The following is a 24,784-nucleotide window of genomic DNA, read 5'->3' on the forward strand; positions in this document are numbered from 1 at the left end:
AGGTCCTTCGAGGAGAGCCGGGACATCAATGTAATGTGTAAAAATGCTGCAAGGGTTGCCAACATAACGCACATGAAGCGATCTGAATGCTCCAGCATGCGGAGACCTGTCATTCCAGTACTTTGCAAACTAAAAATGTTCTACCAGTTATGTGCACTCTTTCCTGGATCCTGACCTTTGGCTTGATGGTGTCATCCTGGTGTTCTTGTCACCTTGGGCCACCCTAAGAGCAGGAAATTGATACTATTGTTATTTTTCACATTTCTATACCGTCCCATAGCTGAAGCTCTCTGGGCAGTTTACAGAAGTTAAAACATTAAAATACAATATACACAATTTAAAAGCCATTTACATAAAAGCAGCCAGACAATGTACACAAACAACATATAACCAAAACCAATTTTGAAGTGTCAATCATAACTAAGGACACATCCGGGACCGATTAAAGCTCATCATGTGCTGCCAAAAGCCTTTATGCATTTTGTCCGGCAGAATGGCTTTATGACAACAATTATTTGCACCCCAAATGTACATTGAGGATTGTGTGCAGAAGAACCCTGCCCATTTTCCCAGGATGTTCTGAACCACAAGTAAATGCTCTACACCCTTGTTAAACCTGAGCATGTCATCTCTCCTGATCTCCAGCTTTTTGTCCATCCCAGTGAGCTGTATAAAGTCACAGTTCTTTCCCCCACAGTGGCTAGCCCAAGGAAAGGAGTCGGGCCAGACGGTACCACCACCAATAACTCTGGGCCCTGCCATCGCATAGCAACAGAGTAAGGTAAGCTCAGCAGCCGTCTTGGTTTTTCTAAGCCACTGCATGGGCGATGGAGCCATGTTGTTCTCTTAGTGTGGTGAGACTGTAGCTGACAAAGGTTGCATTTTGGGCCTTCAGTCCAGTAAAGTAGACAAAGGAGTAGCTCATGAGATAGGCAAGAAGCTTGACATGGAGCAAGCTAATCAGGTGACCTCGACAGATGCAGCTGTGACTGAAACCCACAAATCTGCACATTGTACATTCATAGGAAGATGCCTCGTACTGAGCCAGACCCTTGGCCCACCTGGCCTGGAGTTGTCTGCTTGACCAGCATGAGCTCCACTATGTCTCAGGCAGAGTCTTTCCCAGCCCTTCTGGCTTTAACTGGAGAGTCCAGGGACTGAACATGGATGGGATCCTCTGCATGAGAAGCATCTCTGCTTTCACTGAATGGTGGGCCTTCGGTTCAGATCAACACATTATAGTTCCCTGGTGGTCTAGTGGTCAGGATTCAATGCTCTCACCGGCATAGCTCGCAGTTGTGAACAGCCCAGAGAGCTTTGGCTACTGGGCAGTGTAGACATGTAATAAATAAATAAATGATGATGCTACAGCCCAATGCAAATGATCCATCAAAAACCTGTTCTCACCCTTTATCTGCCCCTTAAACAATTGTGCTTAACATGCACATCTATTTGCAAGCAATTTTCCTAACATAATGCATTTTAAAGTTATTTTCATGAATGTATGCATTTCTGTGTGCACTATCCTTTAATATACACATTTTTGGATGCAACTGTATTAGAGGTCTCCACTGCAAAATTCGGAGACCTGCAAACGTTGAAGGATAACTGAGTTTCGGTTTGCATATTGGTTCGAAAGTGTGAAATTACGTAAGTTTGCATTAAAATGCAAACCTAATGAACATCTGCCCCACCCCTACTGACACTTGCCCTTTCTTCTCTTTCTCTCTTTCCAAGCTGCCCAACGGCTCTGCAGTAACACAGAAGATGCTCAAGGTTTGTACTTTGAGCATCCTGCTTTGCCTCCTTGTCCCTTCGCAGGCGACCATCCCAGGGACTGTGGTAAGGGTTAATCAAGAAGCACTTGAGTATGGTAAGTGTGCACGACTCCAGCCTTTGCATCTCTTCGAGGTCTGGACTAAATATTAGCTAATTTTTAATCTGATTTCAAAATGAGCATATTTGATCCAGCTTAGCAGCCTCCAGCTCTGGATTTCCTGCCTTGCAGTTGGACTAGATGGTCTATAAAAGCAGTGGGTGGAAAGTAGATCTCCAGATGTTTTGGATTTCAACCCCCACCCACCTGACCATTGGCCATGCTGGCAGGGGCTTCAGGGTGTTGAAGCCCCAAACATCTGGATATCTATCTTCTGCCCACCCCTGGCCTGCAAAGCCCCTCCAGCTCTTTGATTCTACAATCTGGTTTTCTACATGCAGAGAATGGTTTTGTCTGCTTGTTTGTATGGAGTTGTATTCAGTCACATGGGAACCACTGTGCAGTCCAAAGTGGTACCCTCTGGAGAAAAGGTTTATCGCTTGATTTGCCATTTCAGTGATCCAGGTTGACAATGATGACAATGACGATGGTCATTATTAGCATTTGCATTTTATGCCTTACTACCTATCAAAGAGAAATGCATGGGCTGCTGCAGACCCATCCTTCTCCAGGAATGCTCAGTCAGCTCTCTGGTCATCTGTAGTAGCTCTTAGCAATGCAGAGGTTAGCTTCATGTTCGTACCTAAAGGGTTGCCATACAGAGGAGGGCCGCAACCTGTGTTCTATCATTTAAGACTGTAGGACACGAAATAACAGGAAGGCAGTTTACAGGAAGGCAGATTTAGGCTGAACAGCAGGAAAAACCTCCTAAAGCAGTCAGATAATGGAACCAGCTGCCTAGGGAGGCGGTGGGCTCTCTGTCGCTGGAGGGCTCCACGCAGAGGCTGGACGGCCACCTGGCAGGGAGGCTTTAAAATGGACTCCTGCACTGAGCAGGGGGCTGCACTCAATGGCCTAAATGGCCCCTTCCAACTCTAGCATTCTATGATGCCATTCGTTTAGTTTATATCCCACCTTCTTGCCAAAAATGGCACTAACAATAAAATACGGATTAGAAACAAAATCTTAATGGGAACATAATATAAAAACAAATAAATTAAAAAAAATAAATTAAAAACACAGTTTCTTCTCTTAATAGTAATACTTGGCATTGATAAATCCCCTACAAATGTTCACAGTGTTTTAGGTACATTGCCTGGACTCCAGGCCACAAAAGTTTATGCCTTAATAACTGCATTCATCTTTAAGGTACCACAAGACTCTTTCTTTCTTTCTTTCTTTCTTTCTTTCTTTCTTTCTTTCTTTCTTTCTTTCTTTCTTTGATACAACAGACTAACTTGGCAGCCCCTCTGGACAGTACCTTTGTGTAACTCTTACAACAACCCTGTGAGGTCAGTCAGGGTTGATATTCCCATGTCGCGGAGGGTGTATGTGCGGGGGGGGGGGGCTTTCCTGGTGAAATCTTACCTTTCATGGCAAAGGTAAGATTTGAACTCGGCATTTCCTGATTTGTAACTCAGTCTCTCAGCTAGTACAATGCAGCAATGCGCCCGATGCTCAGACCACAGGGAAGATGGCCAGGCCAGCCCTTCTTGGCACAGCTGGAGGAGGCTCCTGCTGAAGCAACCCATGTCCTTTCTCCACAGTATGCCAGGAAGGGAGACCATCCCTACTGCGAGGCCTCAGTATCATCAAGATCCCACAATTTGTGGGCAGTGGAAATATTTTCCAACCAATTCTGAATGCCGTGGGGTAAGTCACATCTCCTGCTCAGTGCAGACTTGGGTGGGCAGCCGGGTGGCAGTGCATTCTGTTTGGCCAAGGTGCGTGCATGTGTAAGAAAGGGCTGGTTCACCTTCCCAGTTCTTGCACTGCCCAACCCGCTGCATGTTTACTGGAAGGACACCCCACTGTCTTCAGTGGGGCTGACTCCCATGTAAGTGTGCACAGAACTGCAGACTTTCAGTCGGTGGTGGAGTGGGTGGGGTGGCGGAGGCAGTGCATCTCTGGGACTCTTGTTCAGAGCAGGAGCAATGATGCCATGATGCTGGGGCACTTGGGTAATAGTGGACCCTTCTTGCTCTGGCCAGTGAATGAAGGCTTTTGAGCTTAGCAAGGCTTATAGCAAGGCTTTCGAGCTTAGCTATATTGTCTGGTGCAGAGAATGAGGGGCATAATCAAGTTGAGGCTGGGTCCTGCCTTCCTTTTCTTTGATGGGGTTTCTGCTTCTCACCAGCAGTTTAAGCGCTAATGCTTCTTTGTAAGATGGCTCGCCTTTCTGCCTGAAAGCTAAAGGTTGCCTTTCAGCTGGCTGAAGAGCTTTTGTTCAATGTGTTTTCCAAGCTGAACCTCTGCAGCTGAAAGGAAGCACCCCTGAGTTCAATGGCACTTACTCCCAGGTAACTGTGCATAGGGTTGCAGTCATGCCCATCAAATTGTGAGTCTTGATCAGTGGCTTGCTTGTGTAGTTGTTCATTTTGGATGTCTGAGTATTATGGTTACGTTTTTAACCAGAGTATTACCTCCACTGAGTATAAATAATAGAAAAGCTGTCTGTCTGTCTGTCTGTCTGTCTGTGGGCAGGGATGTAGCGATGGGCAGGGCCAGCGTCAAGGGTCGGCCTGGTCAGGCATCTTCCGAGGGCCACCCGCAGGCAGGGGCCGCTGACAAGTCCCCCCTGGAGTTGCTCCTCCTCCTCTTCCCCATGGCAACCTCCCTCTCCCTCTGGTCCAGACAGCGGTGGCGGCTTTGAGAAGGAGGAGCAGGAGATGCCACACTGCTGGCTCCCTGCCCCTCAAGCAGGCAAGTGGGACCCATGATGAGAAAGAGGACGACGAGCAAGGGCAGCTGGGGACCCTGGCGGCGAGAAGGGCGACTTGCGGAGGGAGGGGCCCACAGAGCGGGTCTCACTCCAGGGCCCCCAAAACCTGGAGCCGGCCCTGGCTCTGGCGGCAGTCATGATGAGCTCCTGCACTTCAGAGCTGACCAGCACCCTCCTGCTTGCAATGCGATCCATGCATGTTTACTTGGAAGTAATTTCCTCTGAGCTGAATGGGGCAACACGCAAGCAAGTATGCTTAGGACTGCAGCCTCCCCAAGCTTACACAGTAAGAGGAAGAAGCCTTTTAAGCCCTTCTCGGTCAGGGTGACTCCCCACCCTTGTTCTTTTCTTCTTTTTAAATACTTAGCTTTCCCATTAAATGAGATGTTGACTGCCTTTTAATGGAAAGGGACTTTTCCTTTGGTGACCCGCTCCCCCCCCCCCGCTTTTTACCACCTTTGTCAAATACACTAATGAACAGCACAATCCTGTGCACGTCTACTCAGAAGTCAGTCCCACTGACTTCACTGGGATGCACTCCCGGGTAAGTGGGTATAAGGCTGCAGCCCTGGCAGCTCCCCAAGCTGTGACACAAACTGTTCTTCTAACAGAGAAGGGTTGGGCACTGTCCAATCTTTTGCCACATTGAGTGTGGCAAAAGACTGATTTGCCACAGCTATCAGTAAGTTTATCACCAGACCCTTATCTGTCTTCCTTATTTGTGTTCTTAACTATTCCACGGCAACCATTAAAACAAACAAACCCAAACCAAGACAGAGTAGGCAGAGTGAGCTCCACAGAATACAGTGGGACTTGATTCTGAGTATACACATATGGGATTGCACTGTACAGAGACCAAAAAATAGGTCTGCTGAACTGCACTATACAAACCCTCTGTGGCCTCAATCCTACATATGATCAGAGTAGGGATGTACGAAGGTTCCGCCACAGATCTCAGGGAGGCCAAATGCCAGCGCATTCGGCCCCCCGAAATCAGTGGTGGAATGGCCCGCCCCCCGCCCCCCCCCCCCAGGACAGGACTTACCTTGGGCGGATCTTCGTGGCGGCAGCGGCTCCGGCGGCGGTTTGGCAGCTGCGGCGGCTGCAGCAGCTGGTCTTCTGACTGGCCGCCACCGCCACCATTTCTAGGTTAAAAAACACACAAAAAAAACGTGATAGGCTGTGTAAAGATTTACATAGCCTATCATGGCTAGATTTAAAAAAAACACCGTGGTAGGCAACGTAAATGTTTACATAGCCTATCACGGCTGACTTAAAAAAAACAACAACAACCGCGTGTACGCAAATGGCAGCGGCCATGGCCGCTGCCATTTGCGTTCCTTATTTTGGCATGTCTTAGTTTACGTAAACATTTACCTAGACTAAGACGGTGAAAATAAGGGGAACGCAAATAGCGTAGATGCTATGCTATTTGCGTTCCCCTTATTTTCGCCGTCTTAGTCTACGTAAATGTTTACGTAGACTAAGATGTGCCAAAATAAGGAAAGCGAATGGCGGTGGCCATGGCCGCCGCCATTTACATACGCACTTTTTTTTGTTTGTTTGTTTAAATCAGCCGTGATAGGCTATGTAAACATTTACGTAGCCTATCACGGCTGACTGCAGGGACGCAAACGGCGGCGGCTACAGCCGCTGCCGTTTGCGTCCCTGCTAGCCAGCAGCTGGCTGTCTGGCTGCTGGCGGAGCCAGCCAGCGGCTCCGCAGAATCGCTGCAGAGCACAGCCGGCTGGCCAGGATTCCGGAGGGGGGGGGGAGGAACGCCTCCCCCCCCACCATCAGCATAATCCCCAAAAGGTAAGTGATTTTCGTACATCCCTAGATCAGTGAGAAAAAGTACTACATTCCCAGCCTACCCCAACCAACCATGCTGGGAGTTGTATTTTTCTTTCCTTCTAAACTAAGGAAGTCAGAGAATTCCGCGATGGATCTTGGTGAGGCCGAATGCACTGGCATTCCGAAATAACATTCTGTTATTGAGTTTCATTACCTCAGCAGTTTTGATTTGGGGACTTTCTGAATTGTAGCTCGTTCTCTCAGCCATTGTGCTGCACCAGCCCACAGATAGCGCCTTGTTTCCAAGAATTGGAGCAAAGGCAATAAATTGCTACTGATCTTCACAGTTACGCAGGCTGCACAGTATGGCGAATGGCTTTTGAAACGGGATTTTCAAAGCAGTTTGGGTTAGGGGGCGTTGTGGGGGTGGGGGGGGAATGGTGGTTTGCTATTCAAAGAAAGAGAGACAACATGCCCTCTGGTTGCACGCAAGTTCTTGAGCACTGCTGAAGTTGTCCCTTGGATGCCAGGCACTGGGCCAGACTAAATGTGCCATGGGAGGCCCATGAGGCATCTCCCAAGACTTGTTGGCTTTGCACGTAGAGGCAGCCTTGGAGGGAGGCTTAGAATTGGATCAGAGCAGCAGTGGAGTGGCGATCAACCCCTTCCTCATTTTTTCTGATCAAACTCACACCCACTCCAGCTGCATTTCTCCTCTCAGGGGAGAAGATCCGTGGGGCCCAGTTTTACTTTCAAGTGCTGTCATTTGCGTGCATCGTTGACACACAAGAGCATTGACTGCCATGCCATTATTCCTTCCCCCACCCATTTCTGCAGGATCAGCATTCTGAAGGTGGAGCTTCCTCATCTCTCCGTGAAACTTATACCCCAAACGGGCATCCAGCTGTCACTCGGCAGCCAGTTCCACATCAGAGTCAACCTGTGAGTGAGTGAGCGGCTTGTTTTGGCCTGATGTGGCGCAGGGGTGGGGGATACGAGGGGGCACTGTGGGATACCCCACTGCACAACAGATACCCATCCCATCCAGTGCCAAATTCGAGCATTCAGAGATTCAGAGAATTTTCACTATGGACATTCGAAGGAAGGGAAGCTGAGGAGGAATTTGGGGAGCAAATTCATTTCAGCTGTACAATGTCCCCGTTCTTCCTTTTGACTTGTCTCTTTGGAGGGACAATTAAAAACAAAAACAGGCTCATAGCATGGGCATCCCTTTCAACCAGGAAGAGTTGTGAGGCAGTGCCTCTGGCCACTCAGTAGCAGGCATGGGTGAGAATTGTGTTTGTGTGTGGTTTGCATTTTGATGCGAAGTTACCTGATTTGCACTAGGGATGTACAGATCGGGTAAAATCTGTTCCGTCGGTGATTCACAGAGTGTCAGGCACCTGTTGTTCTGTTATCCGTCTATCATTGGAATCGGATTTTTTTAACAGTTTCCAAATTTGCACAAATTCACTTGTGCAAAAATGTGCAAATTACCCCCAAATGTGCAAATTCCCCCCCAAATGCACATTTTCATGCTTTAGCATATGGGGGAAATGCACATTTTTGCCCAGGTTTTGTGTGTGTATTTTTCTACAACAAAATGTATGCAAAATTCCCACAGATTAGAGAAATGGTCCACAAATCTGTGGAATCTGCGCAACAGGGGAAAAGTTAGTCCACTCTGGAATCCGTGGGTCAGACTCATAAAAATCTGAACCCATTTGGTTCCACTGCAGATTTCTCTGACATCCCTAAGTTGCACCCCCTGGACTTATAAAATGAACCACAGCACAGGTGCACTCCAAAATCGTCACATTTCCAAACACTGTGATCAGGTTTGCCAATTAAAAAATGTGCTTCTTAGGAAAAGTGGTCACAAATGCCCATATGAGGAGGAAGTGTGCACAAAATGACTCTGTACTATGAGTGTGGGGGTGGAATTCTATACATTTTTTAAAAATCGTGCAAAATCATATATATTGGGACTGGAAGAAATGAGCACACACACAAATAACATGTATACATTTTCACGATGGTTTTCTAAAACTAACTTTTTGCAAATTGATGTGGAAGGGACAGAATGAAGTTAATGGTGAAAATCTGACACACTGAACAAAAGCAAAACCTTTGACTATCCCTAGCTCTCAGTTGTTGACTTCCTTGCCCCTGTATGTAGTGTGCTTGCACCCTTGGAGCTGAAGTTGGGATCCTCTATCGTGCTTGATGTCCGTGTCATGCGCAGTTCACATGGCTTCCCGGTCTTGAGAATAACAGCTTGCAAGTCCCTTCTAGGAGATGCGCAAATTATATTTCGTGGAAACAAGTAGGTGGCAGATAGCTTTGTGCATGTTTGAGGTTCACTAATGTTTTGATATAAGTGGATGACATGTAATATTGCCAAATGTCACTTTCCTTCCACCAAAAATAGGGTTTTATTCACCAGTCTGGATCATAGAATCATAGAATAGTAGGGTTGGAAGGGGCCTATAAGACCATCGAGTCCAACCTCCTACTCAAAGCAGGAATCCAGCATCCCTGACAGATGGCTGTCCAGCCTCGTCTTGAACGCCTCCAGTGTGGGAGAGCCCACCACCTCCCTAGGGAATTGGTTCCATTGTCATATTGCTCTAACCGTCAGGAGGTTTTTCCTGATGTTCAGCCGGAATCTGGCTTCCTGTCACTTGAGCCTATTCTTCCATGTCCTGCACTCTGGGATGATCGAGAAGAGATCCTGGCCATCCCCTCTGTGACAACCTTTCAAGTACTTGAAAAGTGCTATCATATCTCCCCTCAGTCTTCTCTTCTCAAGGCTAAACATGCCCAGTTCTTTCAGCCTCTCCTCATTAGGCTTTGTTTCCAGTCCCCTGACCATCTTTGTTGCTCTCTTCTGAACCCTCCCCAGTTTGTCTGCGTCCTTCTTAAAATGTGGTGCCCAGAACTGGACACAGTACTCCAGATGAGGCCTCACCAGTGCTGAGTAGAGGGGAACTAGTACTTCCTGGGATTTGGAAGCTATGCTTCTATTAATGCAGCCCAAAAGAGCATTTGCCTCTTTTGCAGCCACATCACATTGTTGGCTCATATTCAGCTTGTGATTAGGGATATATGAATCCCCTACCTGCCAGTCTGGGGGAGGGATCCGCGGGGGGGGGGAGGCAATCCGTTCCTCCCCCCAGAATCCTCGCTGGCTGGCTGGCTCCGCTCTGTGGCAACTCCACAAAGCCACCAGCTAGGTCAGTATAGCAAGCGATATGGCAGCCATTGCCATGCCATATCGTTGAGCACTCACTGCAGGAAGGGATTCAGACGCAAATGGTGTCTGCTACGCCATTTGCGTCCCTGTTTTTTCACACGATAAGCTACGCATTTCTATTTACACAAATATAAATGCTTAGCCTATCGTGTAAAAAAACAGGGGTGCAAATGGCATAGTGGACGCCATTTGCGGCCGTAAAGCTGTTAGATTGACCTAAATGCAGCCATTCACAGCTGCATTTAGCTTAATCTAAGAACTTTACGGCAACAAATGGTGTAGCAGACACCATTTGCGTCGGGATCTTTTCCTGCAGTGGATAGGGATGTACGAATCCCTTACCTGGTTCCGTTCCAGGGTGTCTGCGGTGTGGGGGAAGCAATCCGTCCCTCTCCCCAGAATCCTCCCCAGCTGGCTTTGCTCCAAAGCAAGGCTGCGGAGCCGCCGGCTGGGGCCAGCCGGGGCCGGCCGTCCAGCTGCTGCCGGGCTGCTGTGGCCACAAATGGCCGCTGTCATAGCAGCTGCTATTTGCGTCCTTGCATTAGGCCGTGGGCTACATAAGTATTTACGTAGCTTATCACAGCAAAAGGCAGGGGCGCAAATGGCGGCCACTACACCATTTGCGTCTCTGCCTTTTGCCATGATAGGCTACGTAAATACTTACATAGCCTATCATGGCAAAGAGCAGAGGCGCAAATGGCGTAGCAGCTGCCATTTGCGTCCCTGCTCTTTGCTGTGATAGGCTACGTAAGTATTTACGTAGCGTATCATGGCCTAATGCAGGCACGCAAATGGCGGCCACTACGACGGCCGCCATTTGCAGCCGTAGCAGCCCAGCAGCGGCTGGAAGACGAGCCGCATCCACCGCATCTGCCGCCAGGTAGGTCCATCCTGGGGGCTTTGGGGGGGTGGCAGTGGGGGGGTAGTCCTTTCCGCCATGGATTCTGGGGGGCCAGATTCCAAAGAATCCAGCCTCACTGGAGTCCGTGGTGGATTTCTCCAACATCCCTAGCAGTGAGTGCTCAGTGATACGGCACGGCAATGTCGGCCATATCGCTTGCTGTACGGAGCCGGTCAGTGAGGAGGATCCGGCTCCGTGCAGGTCCGGTGGCAGGTGGAGGTAGGAGGACCCGTTCCACCACGGACTCTGGAGGCTGGATTCAAAAGAATCCGGCCTCAATGGAGTCCGTGGTGGAATTCTCGGACATCCCTACTTGTGATCGACAACAATTCCAAGATCCTTCTCACTTGAAGTATTGTTGAGCCAAGTATTACCCATCTTGTAACTGTGCGTTTGGTTTCTTTTTCCTCGGTGCAGAACTTGGATTTATCCCTATTAAATTTTATTCTGTTGTTTTCTGCCCAGCTCTCCAGCCTATCAAGATCACTTTGAATTTTGGTTCTGTCTTCCAGGGTATTAGCTATCCTGCCCAATTCTGTGTCACCTGCAAATTTGATCAGCATTCCCTGCACCTCCTCATCCAAGTCATTAATACACATGTTGAAGAGCACTGGGCCCAGGACTGAGCCCTGCGGTAACCCGCTCGTCACCTCTCCCCAGTTTGAAAAGATCCCATTGATAAGCACTCTTTGAGTCCGATTCTGTAGCCAACTGTGGATCCACCTGATCGTTGCTTCATCTAGCCCACTTTTTGCTAGTTTGCTCATCAGGGTATCATGGGGCACTTTTCGAAAGCTTTGCTGAAGTCGAGGTATATGATGTCCACAGCATTCCCACAGTCCACAAGGGAGGTTACCGGATCAAAAAACTAAGATCAGATTCATCTGGCAGGATTTGTTCTTGACAAATCCATGTTGGCTTCGAGTAATCACTACATTGTTTTCAAGGTGCTTACAGATTGATCGCTTTATCATCTGCTGCAGAATTTTCCCAGGGATTGATATCAGACTGACTGGTCTGTAGTTCCCAGGTTCCTCCTGTTTTCCCTTTGTGAAGATAGGGGCAACATTAGCCCTCCTCCAGTTATCTTGCACTTCACCCGTCCTCCGTGATTTCTCAAAGATAATAGACAGTGGTTCTGAGAGCTCTTCTGCCAGTTCCTTTATTACTCTAGGATGCATTTCATCTGGCTCTGGACATCTGAACTCATTCAAAGAAAGTAGGTGTTCCTTGACCATATCCCTATCGATCTCAAGCTGCAATCCTGCCCCTGCAGCCAGTACTTCGCCTTTGCCAGGGGGGTCATAGACCCTCTTTTGGGAGAAGACTGAGCTGAAGTAGGAACTGAGCACTTCTGCCTTTCCCTTGTCATCTGTTATCATTTTGCCATCCTTATTTAATAGCTGAACCACCATTTCTTTCCTCTGCCTTTTACTATGCACGTAGCTGAAGAAAGCCTTTTTGATGCTTTTAGCATCTCTCGCTAACCTCAGCTGATTTTCAGCTTTAGCCTTCCTGATGCCATCCCTGAAATTCTGTGCTACCTTCCTGTACTCTTCCTTTTAGCTTGGACTTCCTCCCACTTCCTAATACGTCCTTTTTTTGTTTTCAGGTCTTCTCTAAGCTTTTTGTGAAGCCACATTGACTTCTTCTGTTGTCTTCCGCCTTTTTTTCTTGTTGGAATAGTTTGTAATTGTGCCTTGAGAATTTCCTTTTTTAAAAGCTCCCACCCATCTTGGACTCCTTTTCTCGTTAGCGTCGCTTGCCATGGGACCTTCCTTATCATTGTTCTGACTGTATTAAAATCAGCTTTCCTAAAATCCAGGGTACGCGTTTGGCTACACTTGGCTTTTGCTTACTTTAGAACCAATAACTAAAGTACAACATGGTCGCTTTCCCCCAGAGTTCCTGTAACTGCTACTTTATCCACTAAGTCATCTCTGTTGGTTAGGATCAAATCAAGGATAGCCGATCCTCTAGTTCCTTCCTCTACTTTCTGTAGGAGGAAGTTATCTGCCACACAAGTCAGGAATCTCTTGGAGGGGCTATGTTTTGCAGAATTTGTCTCCCGACAAATATCGGGGAAATCGAAGTCCCCCATCACTACTACACAGTTCTTCATGCTGTGGCCAAACGCATTCTTCCCAGCCCTTGTGAGGTGCAACCCATCCCTTGCCAACAATCCATCTTCCAGGAAGTATAGCTTCCTCTGCTCTGCTCAGCTAGGGCTCTTTTCTCACCCTCACTGTCAGGAACCTTGAGGTCCCTCCAAGAGAATTCTCATCATCTACACAAACATTTGACAATGGGACCTTACAACCCAACATTCCAGTCTCTTCCCAGGCTGTAAGGGTGCCTGCCAACCTGGAACAGCACCTTATACTGTTATTTGGGGATCATATTGGGACCAGATGCTGGAGGGGAAAGCAAAATACTCCTTTTTTCATTCCAACCCTCCTGAAACCTTCCTCTGCTAAGCTCTAAAGCTCTAAAGGGCTTGGCTTTGGGACCAGCTGCAATCCCCAAACTGGGGAATATTATTACTATATGCCAGAGGAGGGAGGTGGTTTCTGAAGCATGGATAAGATGTACTTCCTTTGCCTTCCCCTGCACTTGCTCTCAAGGATCTTATTGGTCAGGACTCAGTTTTGGAGAAGAATTCCAAACTTTCCGAAGGATGGAGGGGGGTGGAGGAAGAGGCACAAATGCCAGGAAGCCAGGAAATGACCGGTGGGTGGTCAGGGGAACATTGTTGGGGCCAGGGGAAGGGGGACGCCCAGGTGGCTGGATCAGGACCCCAGGTAGGCCAGGTTTGGCCCCTGGACCTGGGGTTCCACCACTGCGATCAATGGCTGTCAGTGGTGATGGTGCAGTGGAGCCTCCGGGTGCCGCGTGGTTTGCCCCTCAATATCCGATGCTGGGAGGGGGGCAGCAGGGGAGGGCTCCTGATCTCATGCACTGCTGAGGGGCTGCTGGGGGCCTCTGAGTGGCCACTGTTGGAAAGAGGGTGCTGGGCAAGAGGGAGCCTTCAAATCTGAGCCAGTAGGGCTGTGCTGAGGGCCTTATGGGGAGGGGAAGTGGCATGAAAGGAGATGGCTTGAAGGTGGAGAAAAGAGGTGCTGTGGGATCTGGGAGCTGGCTGAGTTTTCCCGTGTGCTCTAGCCCTCCAGCCAGGGTTCCCTCTCTCTCTTCTGCATCCTCATCTTAGATGTCCTTCAGGTGTACCAGAAGTTGCGTAGCAGTCGCTCTTTGCATACTGTATGAAGTCCTGGCAGACCCAATGTGAGTGGGGCCAATTGTATGGATCCTTCCTACCTGGTCCTGCATGGGCCTGATTGCGTGAGAAGAACTGATGTGCTGGTCCACAGTCCCATGTCCCATGTGTACAGGACCATCACATCAGTTGGTGATGAATCCATGGCCAAGGGGCTTGCATGCTGCTGCTGCAACATCTGCAGGTCAGCTGGCTGAGACATCTCAGGGCAGCTTCAGAGGAAGGCCAGAGCTGCCCAGGGAAGTGTGTGCCTGCTCTTCAACATTTTTATTAATGACTTGGAGGAGGAGGTGCAGGGAATGCTGATAAAATTTACAGCTGACACAAAACTGGCCGGGATAGCTAATACTTTGGAAGACAGAAACAGAAATCAAAGTGATCTTGATAGACTGGAGTGCTGGGCAGAGAACGACAGAATGAAATTTAATAGGGATAAATGCCAAGTTCTGCACCGAGGAAAAAGAAACCAAATGCACAGTTACAAGGTGGGGGATACTTGGCTCAACCACACTACAAGCGAGAAGGATCTTGGAATTGTTGTCGATCACAAGCTGAATATGAGCCAACAATGGGATGTGGCTGCAAAAAAGGCAAGTGCTCGTTTGGGCTGCATTCATAGAACCATCACTTCCAAATCCCGGGAAGTACTAGTTCCCCTCTACTCAGCACTGGTTAGGCCTCATCTGGAGTACTGTGTCCAGTTCTGGGCACCACATTTTAAGAAGGATGCAGACAAACTGGAGAGGGTTCAGAGGAGGGCAACAAAGATGATCAGGGGACTGGAAACAAAGCCCTATGAGGAGAGACTGAAAGAACTGGGCATGTTTAGCCTTGAGAAGAGAAGACTGAGGGGAGATATGATAGCACTCTTCAAGTACTTGAAAGGTTGTCACAAGAGAGGAAAGCCAGGATCTCTTATCAATCATCCCAGAGTGCAGGACATGGAATAACGGGCTCAAGTTACAGGCAGCCAGATTCCGGCTGAACATCAGGAGAAATGTCCTGACTGCTAGAGCAATACGACAATGGAACCAACTACCTGGGGGGGGGGGGGGCTTTCCCACGCTGAAGGCATTCAAGACGAGGCTGGACAGCCATCTGTCAGGAATACTGTGACTTGGATTCCTGCATTGAGTGGGGGGTTGGACCCGATGGTCTTATAGCTCCTTCCAGCCCTACTACTATTCTATGATTCTATGATTCTAAGGCTGCCTTGGGGATCTGATACCATAGCTTAGGACAGGGGTGGCTAGGATCACCCCATGGGAGCTGTTCCAGCTTTGTTCTCTTTCTTAGTACACATATCAAAGCTGCATTAATGGAGGAAAATGGAAGGTGTTCTCTTACATTTGCCCTTGTTGATCTTGTCTCTTTGTGTCCGGCCTTCCTCAGCTTGCTTGGTATCCCGAAACTCATTCAGGACCACATCCGTGCAGTCTTGATGAACAAGGTAAAGTGTCCCAGAAGTGTTTTCTTTGCCCAGAGAATGTTCCCGCCCTCTTCTTTATGAGGAGTGCTTGCAGTTGAGCCTTGCGAGTGCAATGCAATCACGATTGGGGAATGTTTTTCCAGTTGTTTTGTCAATAGGCAGTGGCTCTTTTTGAATATTCAGAGGCAATGAACACATCAGTGGGTGAAGGAAAGACGTTTATTGAGCTAAAACAGGCTAATAAAGCAAGACAAAGCAAGGCAATACATTCAAAACATAAAGCATGCATTCCTTCAGTCACTGGAAATCCCATCCTCTTATCAGAGATCAGCAAATCAGATGAGAGCCGTGACGAATGGCTCCAATTGCCTGACCTGCAACACCGGTCTTGGCCTATGGTGAAGTTCTGAACTGGGAGGGTCCGAGGGAATCATACTCTCCCCTTGGTCCCTCCCATCCTGGACATGGTCCAACCCTTCAGACTGCTTCATACATTCTTGGAGATTGGAAAACAACCAGCCTCAACGATTAGCAGGCAGGCAACCCAACACAGAGAGCTCCCATCTCCGCTCTCAGCTGGCCTCGACAGTCTGCCAAAAGCCTTATCTACAAGCCCTGAATATAGCATCAATGAATGATTCTCTGGGAACTCAACAAACAGGCACAATGGCACTCTAGACATGGGCAAGAGAACTGGAGCACTGCTAACTCCTCGAAATACAGTGGTCTTCTGCATTTCCACTTCAGGGAGGGGCCATAGCTAAGTAGTAGCTTTGCATGCAGGAGGTCCCAGATTCAATCGCCAGCAACATCTCCAGGTAGGGCTGGAAAGACCCCTGCCCGAAACCCTGGAACAGCTGCTGCCGGTCGGTGTTGGCAATACCGGGCTGGGTGGGCCAAGAGTCTGACTCGGTGTAAGTCAGCTCCCTATGTTCTTGTGATCTGCACTGCTGCCCTCATCACTCTTTGTGTTGGCATGAGAGAGAGAACAGTGCGGGACAGACGGGTTCTCAGACTAGTTTCCAGAGCAGGTGCAGTCTGGCTGCTTCATTCGGCCCACTGTCGCTCTCCACCGACCCGTCTCCCCTCCTCTTTCTGTGCACCCGTGCAGATGTGTCTGAGCATCTCCAACATGGTCTTGGGACTGAACGTCAAGCTGGGCACTTTGGTTGGTAAGTTGCAGCTTGAAGGTGTGGGTGACCTGGGGTCTCAGTCAGGACCACCCCAGTCAGGTAGTGCAACTGGGGAATTGCTCCAAACCGCTCTACTCCCTTGGCTGCTTCTTGGGGGTTTCACTGCTTTTAACCAGAGCATTCTCAGAGCAGCATTCACAGTTATGCACCATGCTGGGCACATAACTGTGGACAGGCACCATGAAAATTTTGTTATGAACCACACTAATAACAACGTCAAAGTAGAACAAGATCCCCACCTGCAGAGGGTTAAAGAAATAGCCATATAAAGCATTTCAGTGCATTTTAGCCTGTCCTGTTCACTCCAGTGCACTATGGGAGCAACCCTAGTCATGGGACTCCTTCACACTAAGCCTTCATCCTGTGATTGAGATGGCTCCTTCATGGAAGTTTGTGGGCTCTTTACATGACGCTGTGATCGTTCAAAGTGTCTCCTGCGCTAAATGACCTTTGTTCCATTTTGAAATAGATTGCAGATTAGGGATGTCATGAGCGTCTGTTTGGGGGCTCGAGCTTGGCGGGTTCCCACCAGTTCAGACCCCCAGACACCAGTCTGAGACTTCCTGCTCTTGCCCGACTCAGCACATGCCAAGTCGGGCAAGCACAGTGGCCCCCGCTCCTTGCCCAAATGGCTATGGTAGGATGGGAAGCCTTCCCATCCTGCCGCTGAGAGCAACTGCGCCCCTCTCTGCTGGCGCTCAGCAGTTGCTCATGGCATTGACAGCAGTCGCTAGGCCCCTGTGAACCACTAGCCAGCTCACATCCCAGCACGGTCCGGGTCCAGCAGCGGGCAGGGTTCCAGCGAATGGGTCGTGGGGCGGACTCATGTGAGTTCACACAACCCTTCTGCAGATAATGAGCTATCGAATTACCCGTTGTGTTCCGCTTCAGTTCCCTCTGTGAAAAGAGGAAAAGCGGCAAGAAGAGGAGCGAGGCCCATGAAAGACAACGGAAGACTCAGATACGGGGAGAAGTGGGGGGGAGGAAGTGCGTGTAAAGGGAGTCAGTTGTGACCCTGCATTTAAAATGGAAGCAGAAAGCCCCGTTTTAAATGCAGGATTTGGAGCTGGTGTAGAGATAGATGCCCATGGTGGTGTCAGACTTGCTTGCTTAAAACCAGACTTTTTCAGGCACATATGTGACAGGGAGGGCATCCCTACACCAGCCTAAAATCCTGAGCCAAGGGAACCCATCCATTTAAATAGGGACCAATGTATGGGCTCATTCCACCTGTGTGGAGCAGCTCACTTCCTTGTACGGAGCAGCAGAGTGCCAGGAGTGGGAGGGAAATGGAAAGGCGAGTAGCCGTCGCTTTGCTGGACTTGGTTGCAAGGGCTGGGCGGAGAAATCTACCCACCAACAGGTCTGGGGGGAACCTGCAGTGTTGGTGCAAGACAGATATCAGTATATTTCTTTTCAAGAAGGTCCAGAGCCCTAGAAGGACATCCCACTTTGCTATTCTGGGGAGTCAAGTGTTTGCCTTGCATGGCCCGATCGTTGCTGTGCACTGTTGTTTCTTGACCTCTTTTCATGGGAAAGTTAAATATACTTTAGAGGCTGCAGAAGGAAGAAGATCAATATTCTCCAGCCTCTGCTGAGTCAACAGAAGAGAAGATGGCGCTTCCTTCCACAAGAACCAGGAGCGGAGGCATCAAGGGATGCCTTGATGGAAGCTGAGGCGTGTGGCCAGCCGCTTCGGAAAGAGTGTGTGTGTGTGTGTGTGAGAGAGAGAGAGAGAGAGCGAGCGAGCAAGCATGTGTTTGCAAACTGAAGTATGCCTGTCTGAAATACTGATGTGCTCTTTTGGATATTATTTTACCCCCTGCAGGCCTGAGTACCATCAACCCCATGTCCCACCTCCAGTACTCCATGTTGGAACCTCCTGAAATCACCAGCGAATACATTGATCTGGATTTGAATGTAAGCCCCCCACCCCACCCCCAATCTTACAAAGTTCTGACCAGGGATCTGTGGGGCTAAGGGTCCAATATGACATGTTCTTCCTCTCTCTTTAACATCCCCGCAGGCTGCTTTTGCACTGATGGGGAAGCCAATAGACGTGCCCAGCCCAGCCCCCCCTTTTTCCCTGCCACCGCAGGCGATGGCTTCTGAAGGCTCCATGGTGAACCTGGGCATCTCGGAACATCTGTTCACCAATCTGTTTGCCACCCTGGAACAATCCAGAGCCCTCAATCTCAACATCGGAGGCCAGGCGGTCAGTGGGGTGGGGTGGGGTGGGGAGGTTCTTCTACCCAGTCCATTTCCCCTGTGCATGATTTGCACAAAAATGCTCCCATGGCAAATCTTGCTTGTCCCCACTGTTCACAGCCGAACTCCTGATTGCCCATGGACATGCCATGCAGGAGAGGGAACAGGCTCAGGGCTACGAGTCATGATAGCTTTACGCTACCTCCAACCAGGATCAGAGGAAGCTGGTCTCTGAACACCAGCCGCTCAGAGACTACAGCAGGAGGAGACTATTGCCCTCTTCATGGGCTGCTCATAGGCTTTTGTGGGCATCTGGTTGTCCACTGTGGGAAGCAGGACGCTGGACCTGAGACCCTTTGGTCAGATCCAGCAGGTTCTTATGTTCATTCATGGCCATTGCCAAGGACCCAAACGGAGGATTCTTTCCTTCTTTTCAGAGTTCTGGAGGGTACCACCTCACCACGGCCATGCTGGAATCTGCTATCCCCTCAGTAAGTGATGCCCATTTGGGGGTTCTCCTCTGTGACTAATCCACTGAGTGTGCAAAGCTGGCTTCAGATATTTTAGCACCCTCAGGTGAAATATTATTAGTTACTACATGTGTGTCCTGTTCTTGATCCAAAGTGGAGCATTAGCTTCACAATGTCCCTGTGAAGTAGGTTTAGTGGAGAGGTTGTGACCCCCTCCCCCAAACCATCCAGGAAACTTCAGAGCTGAGTGGGGGCTTGAACCTGGATTTTCCACATCCAGACCTTCCCGCTCACTCATGCCAGTGCCTGGATTTTAATCCCAGGGCCATGGCTCGGGGACAAAGTGCGCCCCTTGCATGTAGAACATGCCATGCTCAGACCCTGAATTCTCCGGTTCACAGGATCAGGAGTAGCTCTGGGAAAAGGCCCGTCTCTGCCTGAGACCTGGGCGAGATGGAACAGTGGTCTGACGGGCAGTCCAGCAGCTTCGCAAACCTCAGCCATTGTGTCACACACACTGACCGATGCCTGGGGTTCCCTTCACCTTGTCCCCTGCAGCTGTTATGTGCAGTTCTCTGTCTCATGCACATCTTTGGCCAGCTGCATCCCAGGCAGGTTTTAGCTGTGATGCCCACACATGCTTGATAGGATTTAGCCCCTTGGACATTTTGCCCAGTCTGTTTTTGTCAGCAAAAGTAACCCAGTCTTGCATGAAGGTAGCACAATGCAAATGTCTTCCACAAACATCTTGCTAGGCGAACAGGCAGCCTGTTCTCTTTCTGGCCCATCTGGGTTCTTGTTGAGGCAAAGTGAAAGGTTGCAGGATTGATGTCTGCTTCTTCTAGTGCAGCCTTCCCCAACCTGGTGCTCTCCAGATTGTGTTGGTCTACAACTCCCATGCTGGCTGGGGATGCTGAGAGTTGTAGTCCAACATAATCTGGAGAGCACCAGGTTAGGGAAGGCTGCTCTAGAAAGAAAGAAAGAAAGAAAGAAAGAAAGAAAGAAAGAAAGAAAGAAAGAAAGAAAGAAAGGAAGGTGGAGAGCCACTGCCAGTCACCATGGGCAATAACTGGCTCAATGGACCAGAGGTATGATTCAGTATAAGGCAACTTCGGATGTTCCGTGGCCTCAACGGTCCAACGAACCACCCTCCTTTTTCTCACTTCTTCCATTCCTTCGTACAGATTGCACAACAGTATCCACAGGATGTTGTCTTCGGGCTCAACGTGGCCTTCAGTAGACACCCCATCGTTAGCTTGCAGGAGGGCGGTGCGCTCCTGCGCCTCAGCCCAACTGTCCGGGTGGTCACGGCTGATTCAGGATCTTCCTCGCAGGCTCAGCCCCTCTGCACTCTGGGTGTGGTGAGTAAAAATGTGCTGCTTACTCCCCTTGCCTTTTCTCCTTGTTCTGCTGCTGCAGTGCTCTGCCTCTGGGAGAAAAGGGGGGGGACTCCCCAGGCTGACAGCTGGATGGTGGCGCTCTCATCCTGCACTTGCCATCATGCTCTGTTTCATCTCAGGGGGGCTCGAATGGATGCTGCAGTGCAAATGCACATCTCCGGGCAAAGCTGCATTCCCATTGGCCACACATGCCGGAGGATACTTCTATATATGGGTCTCCCATACAGGATCAGGCCATTTTTCTTCATACACCCCAACTGCTCTGTAAAACAGTTCCTTTGGGTGGGTGGGTGACTAGTTTCAAGCCCTGCCCACTTTGGCTCTGGCTGTGCCCACTGCTGGAATACAGCCCCCAGCAAGTTCCACCTGATGTAATGTGGACCTCAACAGGAAAGCAGTCTCCACTCCTGCCTTGTGGCACAGCTCAAAAAGCCAGAGCCTCTAGAGGCCACCTCCTCCTAGCAGCATCACAACCTCCCCGACTTCTTTTTGCAGGACCTGAGCTTAGCTCTCAAGTTGGATGTCAAAGCAACAAGCCTGAAGGTCTCGGTTGCCTTGCAAGGGTGAGTTCAGTCAGGACCAGCCCTCAGGTATTTTGCTATCCGAAGGAGAGCCCAAATGCCACCCCCTTGTTCGGCCCCGAAGTGGAAGTGGTTTCACTGCACTATTGAGAAGCCAATTCCGCCCTCATCCATCGCCTCATCACGATGCTGCTGGGAGCAGGTGGCTTCACCTTGCTGCCAAAACTGTCTCGATCCATTGTGTGTGCTCCAGGCATCTTGTGGGGGCTCCAAGTGCCCGCTGCCACCTTCACAGCTGCCTTTCTGCCCACAGCGGACTGCTAAACTTACCTGGGACAGGAGAAGGGGAGGTGGCGGTGGTGAAGCAGGTGGTGAGGAGCTCCAGCTCCTCAGTGGAGCCTCCTGTTCCCACCGAGGAAGGCCCAGGCCCAGCTGTCTCTGTTATTTAATTTTGAACAGAATGGAACAAGAGCAGATAGAGAGAGCAGGATTTTTTTAAAAAAAATCAGGAGCTTTACTGAGCAATATGAGCAGCAGCAACCCCAAGATGAACCGGAAGTGGGACGATAAGCAAAAGCAAAATGAAAACATCGTCTTACCATGAAGAGCAGAAGCACAACATGAAACAAGGAGCAGACACAGAAATGTAGGCCAGCCTTCCCCTAGTTGGAGCCCTGTGTGGGAATGCAGCTCCCATCCTCCCCAGCCAGGGAAAGCTGACATAGGCTGAGGGCACAATTTAGCAGGCCGTTTTCTGCACCAGCCAGAGAGAGCTGAGGAGCAGCCATGTCTGCGTCAAGGTATCAGAGCAGGGCTGAAGAGAACGCCCCAAGGTACACCTCTAGATTCTAACCTGCTCTGCCTCTCTGGTTACATGTGGGCCTCCTGAAGGACCTATTTGACTCATTTTTTTCCAAGCTGTTGGGGTCTTAATAGCAAGTGCTCATGTCATCCTGGTTTCTCTTGCAGAGAGATTGGCCTGGAGGTGGTTTCTTCCAGTGTGGAAATAGCAGAGGTAAATGTCTCTTGCTCCCCCTTCTTTCCAGAAATCGCAGCTGTCTGGACCATGTTTATGCTCATGGGGAGGCCAGGTTTCCACAGCATCACAAACAGATGCCAAATCTATGGCAAGGTCATGTAAAGCCAGACTCTTTATTCCTGCAGAGATTTCCACCTTCTTGCATGCTGGCATTGCATGTTTGGGACACTTAAGGGCCAAGCCTATGCATGTTCAGATGGAAAAAGTCCCACAGGTCTTCACATGCCCCAGCTCCCAGGATGCTGTGGCATGCTTGGATTTGACACAGTTATCTGAAAAAGTGAATATGCAGTTTTTGCAGTGGAGAACCAAATAGTTCTTTGTATGCATTTTCGTTAGGGATGGACGAAAGGGACTTACCTTGTCCCGCAGCTTGCTTCACGGTGGGGGGGAGGCGCTTCGGTTCTCCCCCCGAAGTTCAGGCAAGGGGGGGAGGCGCCCTGCCTCGCCCGGCCAAAATTCAGGCCGGGGGGGGGGAGGCGCCCCATCCCTCGCCGGCGAAATTCAGGCCGGGGAGGAGCACCCCGTCTCCCCGGCCGCGAAAAAAAAAGTAAACAAAAACCAAAAAACACACACCCGTGATAGGCTACGTAACGATTTGCGTAGCCTATCACGGCTAGATTTCCAAAGTCAGCCGTGACAGGCTACGTAAATCGTCACGTAGCTTATCACGGGTGACTTTGGGGGGGGGGAAAAAAAGCGCGTACGCAAATGACGGTGCTCCATGGGCGCCGCCATTTGCGTTCCTTATTTTGGCACGTCTAGTCTACGTAAAGTCTGTTTCCCGCCTCCCAGCTGAGCAGAGCAGAGCAGAGCAGAGCAAGCTGCTCCAGCTGGTCCAGGGACTACAGAAGCAGGCAAGCTCCCAGAGAGCGAGCGAACAGGGGGAGCAAACAGGAGTTGGCCAGGGGAGTTGCAGTGGTTGAAGAGACAAAGGAGACAAAGGAGACAGAGGCTAAGAGGTAAGTGGGTTGCAGGAAGCCCAGGGCGCTGCCCTTTATCCTTCTGACTGGCTGTGAGCTCACCAGGAGCTTCTGAGAGCTCCAACTGAATTGGAGGGGTGTGGCCTGAGTACTCCCAGCAGCTGACTGGGCGGGAAGCTTCAGTCTGTTTCCCGCCTCCCAGCTGAGCAGAGCAGAGCAGAGCAGAGCAAGCTGCTCCAGCTGGTCCAGGGACTACAGAAGCAGGCAAGCTCCCAGAGAGCGAGCGAACAGAGCGAGTGAACAGGGGGAGCAAACAGGAGTTGGCCAGGGGAGTTCGGCAGGGGAGGTCAAGGGGGAGGCCCCTAACATTTTTTTTTATTTGTTTTTACTAACTTTTTTTCATTTATTTGTCTTGTAACACACACTTCCACACCAGTGGGACTCTGCTTTTAACCTCTACTGAGTAGAGGAGCAGGCACAGGCTAGTCTAGAACAATCACAAAGCTAGACACAAAAAGGGAAAAGAGGCTATGGAAGGACAAGACTCTCCAGTGGTGGTGACCTGCAAGGTGTGTGCAATGTTTGTTTTCTTGCCTGAGAACAACATGGCCTACACCTGCAACAAGTGCAAGTTGATCACGCTGCTGGAGGAAAAAGTAAGTGGACTGGAGCGGCGACTGTCAACCCTCCGGGGAATAAGAGAACACGAAGAGTTCTTGGACAGAATGGGGGAACTACAGCAGCAAAGGGCAGACCAGAAGCTTGAAGAGCAACAGCAAGATGAGGCAGAAGTGGGAAATGCTGAGGAGAAGAAAAATGGAGTAGAGGATACTCCTTGGAAAACGGTGACAGTTAGGAGAAGAAGAACTAGACGCCACTCTGCACCAGTGGAAGCGGTGGAGCTGTGGAACCGATTCCAGGTACTTGCAGATGAGACTGGAGGACAGCCTGCAGAGGAAGAATCACAGGGGAACCTGCATGAGAGTGAGCAAGAGGCTAAAGGTCAGTCAAACAGAGGCGATGAAACCCAGGCCTACAAGAAGAAGAAGAGAAGAGTGGTAGTAGTGGGAGACTCCTTGCTGCGTGGGATCGAGACCCAAGTATGTCGCGAAGACCCGTGGACTCGCCAGGTATGTTGTCTCCCGGGAGGACAGATTAGAGACGTGACTGAAAGGTTGCCTGCACTCATAAAGCCCACTGACAGGTATCCCTTTCTTCTCATCCATGTGGGAACAAATGATACCGCCAAGCAGAGCTACGAAGAGATCACGTCAGACTTTGAAGCTTTGGGAAGGAAACTCAAGAACTTTGGGGCCCAGATAGTTTTCTCATCCATCCTTCCAGTAGTTAGAAGAGGGATAGAAAGGGAACGAAAAATACTCCGGGTGAATGACTGGCTACGAAGGTGGTGCCGACGAGAGAGATTTGGATTCTGGGACCACGGGCTATACTTACTGGAAGATGGGCTGTTGGCTAGGGATGGGTTGCACCTCACAAAGGCTGGGAAGAATGTGTTTGGCCACAGCATGAAGAACTTCATCAGGAGGGCTTTAAACTGAATCCTACGGGGAAGGGAGATGTAATGTTGGGGGTAACAATGGACGTAGGCGCATGCACTGCAATGGAGAGAACAGCGCTGATAGCGTCCAATAATAGTCTTCAGACACATGTAGGAAGAAAGCCAGACTATGAAGCACATGGTCTTCGATGTCTATATA

General features: G+C 49.8%; 1 protein-coding gene across 2 annotated transcripts in view; it reads left to right on the forward strand.

The window, feature by feature from the left end:
* Nucleotides 1-24,784, forward strand: part of BPIFB2 (BPI fold containing family B member 2) — a 45,693-nt gene that overhangs the window by 12,077 nt on the left and 8,832 nt on the right. Inside the window, exons 2-15 of one of the 2 annotated variants that reach the window (XM_084854858.1) lie at nt 698-781; nt 1,738-1,873; nt 3,169-3,228; nt 3,484-3,589; nt 7,290-7,394; nt 8,632-8,778; nt 15,276-15,333; nt 16,424-16,484; nt 18,334-18,425; nt 18,532-18,720; nt 19,151-19,204; nt 20,368-20,544; nt 21,079-21,146; nt 22,074-22,119. In XM_084854858.1, the coding sequence (XP_084710984.1) occupies nt 8,690-8,778; nt 15,276-15,333; nt 16,424-16,484; nt 18,334-18,425; nt 18,532-18,720; nt 19,151-19,204; nt 20,368-20,544; nt 21,079-21,146; nt 22,074-22,119 (834 nt within the window). In that variant the 5' untranslated portion in view covers nt 698-781; nt 1,738-1,873; nt 3,169-3,228; ... (1 more) ...; nt 7,290-7,394; nt 8,632-8,689. Of the gene's footprint in view, nt 1-697; nt 782-1,737; nt 1,874-3,168; nt 3,229-3,483; nt 3,590-7,289; nt 7,395-8,631; nt 8,779-15,275; nt 15,334-16,423; nt 16,485-17,897; nt 18,212-18,333; nt 18,426-18,531; nt 18,721-19,150; nt 19,205-20,367; nt 20,545-21,078; nt 21,147-22,073; nt 22,120-24,784 lie in introns of those variants that run through there. The other variant, XM_084854859.1, reaches the window with a different exon arrangement.

The sequence above is a fragment of the Heloderma suspectum genome, chromosome 4, assembly GCF_057233095.1.
Source record: "Heloderma suspectum isolate Gila_16-S chromosome 4, 16-S_ref, whole genome shotgun sequence".
Taxonomy (NCBI): Eukaryota; Metazoa; Chordata; class Lepidosauria; order Squamata; family Helodermatidae; genus Heloderma; species Heloderma suspectum.